This window comes from Triticum aestivum, chromosome 2A (genome assembly GCF_018294505.1).
Source record: "Triticum aestivum cultivar Chinese Spring chromosome 2A, IWGSC CS RefSeq v2.1, whole genome shotgun sequence".
Lineage (NCBI taxonomy): Eukaryota > Viridiplantae > Streptophyta > Magnoliopsida > Poales > Poaceae > Triticum > Triticum aestivum.
Genome location: NC_057797.1, coordinates 6,887,776 through 6,891,800, shown reverse-complemented (window position 1 = coordinate 6,891,800; position 4,025 = coordinate 6,887,776). Strand labels below are relative to the sequence as shown.

Genomic DNA, 4,025 nt, shown 5'->3' with positions numbered 1-4,025 from the left:
GGGGCCCCATGCACCCCTACGCGTGCGCGGTTAAAAGCCAGCCCGCCGCTAGTGCCACACGGGCAGGGCCCGGCAGACCACACCGGCGACGGTGGTGGGAGGGGGGGGGGACAACGGGGAGGGAGGCTAGGGGCGGGGAGGGATCGGGGTTCGCTCGTCGCCCATAGGGGGGCATTCCGGGCCATGTTTGGATTGAGTTTACTATGATCTAAATAACCCCACTAGACCACACAACATCACTAAGGTCTAAGGCCATGTTTGATTGAAATTACTTTGAACTAAGCACGAGAGAGAACCAAAAAAATTGCATTCAATCAAAATTGGGCCTAAAGGCGCAATTTTTCCACTATCCCGGGCCAGAATTCACAACAAACATCACTAGGGATTTATGAAGGGGGACTCTTTCCTCAAGAGGGCGCTAATGGAGAAAATGGAAGGATGCACAAGAACCTGAGAGAGCTCTGCGAGGGATCTCTCGCGTAGCGTAGGGTCGCAAAGGTTGAGCACGAGATGCTTCATCGATGTCATCTTTTGGTCCATCGATGTCATCTTTTGGTCCACCGATGCTTGAACAACCTCGGTGCCAACTTTGCCGCCTCTCGCCAAAGAAGGAGATGAAGGCAGGGACATAGATAGATCTAGAGGATGAGGAGGGATGTGGAGACGAAGGAACGCTATGTTTTTCTATGACACAAAGGAACAATAATAAAAGCAAGTACAGGTCACAGAAGAAAAAGTTTCTTATTAGTAACGTAACAAATTATGTTAGCTTTTGGAACTATCTGTGTAATTTGCGGTGCTGGGCACTACTTTTTTATTAATTGGATGGTGCTTATCGCGGTTTTGTCGTTAGTATAACAAAATTGTTTGTGTCATTAAAGAAATTTGTCTCTTACCGCAGAAGGTGTATGTCATTTATGTACCGAGACCATGACAATTTGCAGATTATGTGGTGAATAATGGCTTATACCTACTTTTACTTCTATGTTTAGATCGTTTAAAACATGTGGATCGGTTTTTTTCCTTTCTGATGGAGAAAACTAGCATCTAGAAGGCCTTGTTTCTTTAGAACTTAGGGCCTTGTAAACATAGTCTTTTGATCATCTTCTGCTTTCGCTTTGAGGAATCATGTGTTCACTAAGTTTTGGCATCCTTGTTGATGTGGTGCTTTAATTAGTTAGTTTATCTTTACTATAGTAAAGAAAGGGCATTTTTTTGTGAATACATTCATTTTAGAGTGGTTCATATGTGTTATTTTCGGCAACAATGTATAGAGTCTACATTGTTGTTTCATGCTAATTTGTGCCAAGACTTATCAAAATTATACAGAGTGTGTTGCCATGAGGCGAATATTTATAACAATTTCACTTTCTTCTTTTATGTCATGTTCAATGGAGACACAATGAAGAGCGGGTCTCCGGTACCTGTAGATTTATCCCCAAATGCTAGTGATGATATATAATGCAAAGGACATAATAAGAATGAATAACAGTGATGATATATAATGCTAGTGATGATATATACTTGCATCTTACTACTTAAATAGCATTTCTAAAAGAGTTATAATTTATCCTTGGTGTACAAATCAACACTAATGATTGTGAGAAGGTAAGAAAGAGAAGGACTTCTGCATTTGTTTTTGTAATTCATTCAAGCACGTACTCCCTTCAGTTCCATAATAGTTGTCATTTTGGACATCTACATGGTCCCCAAACTAAACCTTCGACCAACAGTCTATATTGAAATATATTTATGAAAACTCGAAAAATTATACAATGTTATATTGCTTTTTAAGAATAAAATTATTTTTAGGTATCCAAAAAGATTATTTTTAACAATGTTACTAGTCAAAGATCTAAAAGTTAAGACCTCCCTTATACCTGTAACAACAAAACTACAACTTATAGAGAACTGGAGGGAGTATTCATGTATATTTACATTTTATTTTTCCATGTGCTTAGTACTAGCTAAATTTATTTTGGACAAGAACAATTATCCTCAAAACCATGCAGTTCACAATCTTTTCACTCAGAAGAGTGGTGTATCGCTGCACCATGATTTATTTCATGTCAAACATGGTAAACACAATATCAAACTAAAGTATTGTTGTCATAATCAGTCAAGTTTGAAGGGACTTAAGAGCAAATTACTCTTTAAATAATACTTCAAATTGAATAGGAGATGAGGAACGGGGGAATGGTGTAAAATACCTTATGTAGCTCAAAAAGAGCATGCCCCTTGAGCTACGAATCTAGCAGATCAAGAAGAAGACGCTCCAAAAGAATTGGGTCATTAGAACCAGAAACCTCGCTACTTGACATTGAATTCAGCAAGGGGGATATGAAACTGTACAATATAAAAAAACCAAAGTAAAACAATCATGAACAAATCTATAAGAGTGAATGCAACAGCTAAGGAATTTAAATATTCGCATCAACCAAATTTGAAATTTCACATTTTCTTTACTAGTATACTAAACAATTAACGACGATATCCACTCATCCTAATCTATCATCAAATAAATGTTCATTATGTTATTGGTTCTTCCTTGATGAGCTATATACACATTATTTTAGCTACTCATACTTCCAAATCATTGGTTGCCATATTTGGCAGTGAACCATACAGAGGATATGTACCAGGCTTGCATGCATCTTATGTGTCATTCTTATCCCATTATTAGTAGCCATACATATGTGGTTTGTTTCTAGTTGTTCATAATAACATCAATACTTAATATTGTGCAAACAACAGCTTCCTAGGTACCCTGTCGATAATGGTCATCTTCATACCCACATGTCTAGCACGATGGTATTGCCATATAGAGAATGCTAGTCAGTCTACATGATTGTAGCATGCATGGTTGTATGCTGGCCAGTTTGCAGAATTACATATGTCATCAGTTCAATATGAATGGCAAAACTGGACAGGAACTTTACTGAACAATTGCTTTCCACAAAGGTATCAATAGTGGACAATATAACAATGAGACCTGCAGATCTCAAAGTCAAGGGACCCATAAACTAATATAATGAGAGCAAACTAATTTCACAATGAAGTGACATCGAACATTTGCCTTCAGAGATGTGTACAACTACATATCCTGTTACCAACAGGATGCCTAGAGCATTGTCCAAATCTATACCAATATAAAAACACCCAAAATGGAAGGGGCAGATAGTTATCGGATTCGCTCAGAAAGGCCTCGAACTCCGATCTAGATTGAACGATTCAGATTGGAGTTCGAATTCACATGGTTCGCTCTGGATTTGCTGCCCGATTCGTCGAACTCTAATCGAACCAGAAAAATGGATTCGGTGGCTAGAGGTGGTGACTGGTGAATGGCAAGCGGACAGCAGAATTCACGTGGCGTGCAGCGCGGCAGATGGTGGCGAAGGGCTGGCGGCCGGCCCCTCGCTCTCGGGGAACAGCAGCCCCTCCTCCTTGCCACAGATGCACTGTGTGGAGGTTGAGCAGGAGAAAGAACGAGGAAGGATATGCTGAAGCGCACAAGGCAGCGGCGCAGGATTATGTTTAGAATGAGGCTATCGGGGGCGGAGCAGGAGGTCGTGACATTGTGGGCCTGCTTGGGCTTGACTAACCAACATTTTTCCTATTTTTATTTATTATTATTATATCTAGGATCTTCGATGGCTATTTTTGAATGCGAACCCTAAGCTACTTCGAACTGAAGATAGCAAGTCCACGAAATGGATCTCCGATTCACGAATTGGAGATGTATACCCCCTATATCGAACACGATTCATAGAACGTAGCGAACTCGAACCGCGTACTCGAATCGCGAATCAGGTAACTATGGGGCAAGAGTAACGATGCTGCATGAGATAACAAATATTAGTACTTACAGCTTCGCTACAGCTCAAAAGAAGACTACTCTCTCCATCCACATATATAGGGGCTAAATGCGTTTTTTGAGGTTATCTTTGACCACGGGTTAGCACAATAATATATGGCATGCATGTTGCACAAAGCATACCATCGAATTCGTGTGTGAAAGGAGATTC

At 40.1% G+C, this 4,025-nt stretch overlaps 1 protein-coding gene across 1 annotated transcript in view; it reads right to left on the bottom strand.

Moving 5' to 3' along the window:
* Window positions 1-682, bottom strand: part of LOC123184189 (CCR4-NOT transcription complex subunit 9) — a 5,164-nt gene extending 4,482 nt beyond the window's left edge. The window contains exon 1 of the mRNA XM_044596350.1: window positions 451-682. Coding sequence (XP_044452285.1) covers window positions 451-630 — 180 coding nt within the window. The 5' untranslated portion in view covers window positions 631-682. The remainder of the gene's footprint in view (window positions 1-450) is intronic.
* Between the last annotated feature and the right edge of the window lie 3,343 nt (window positions 683-4,025).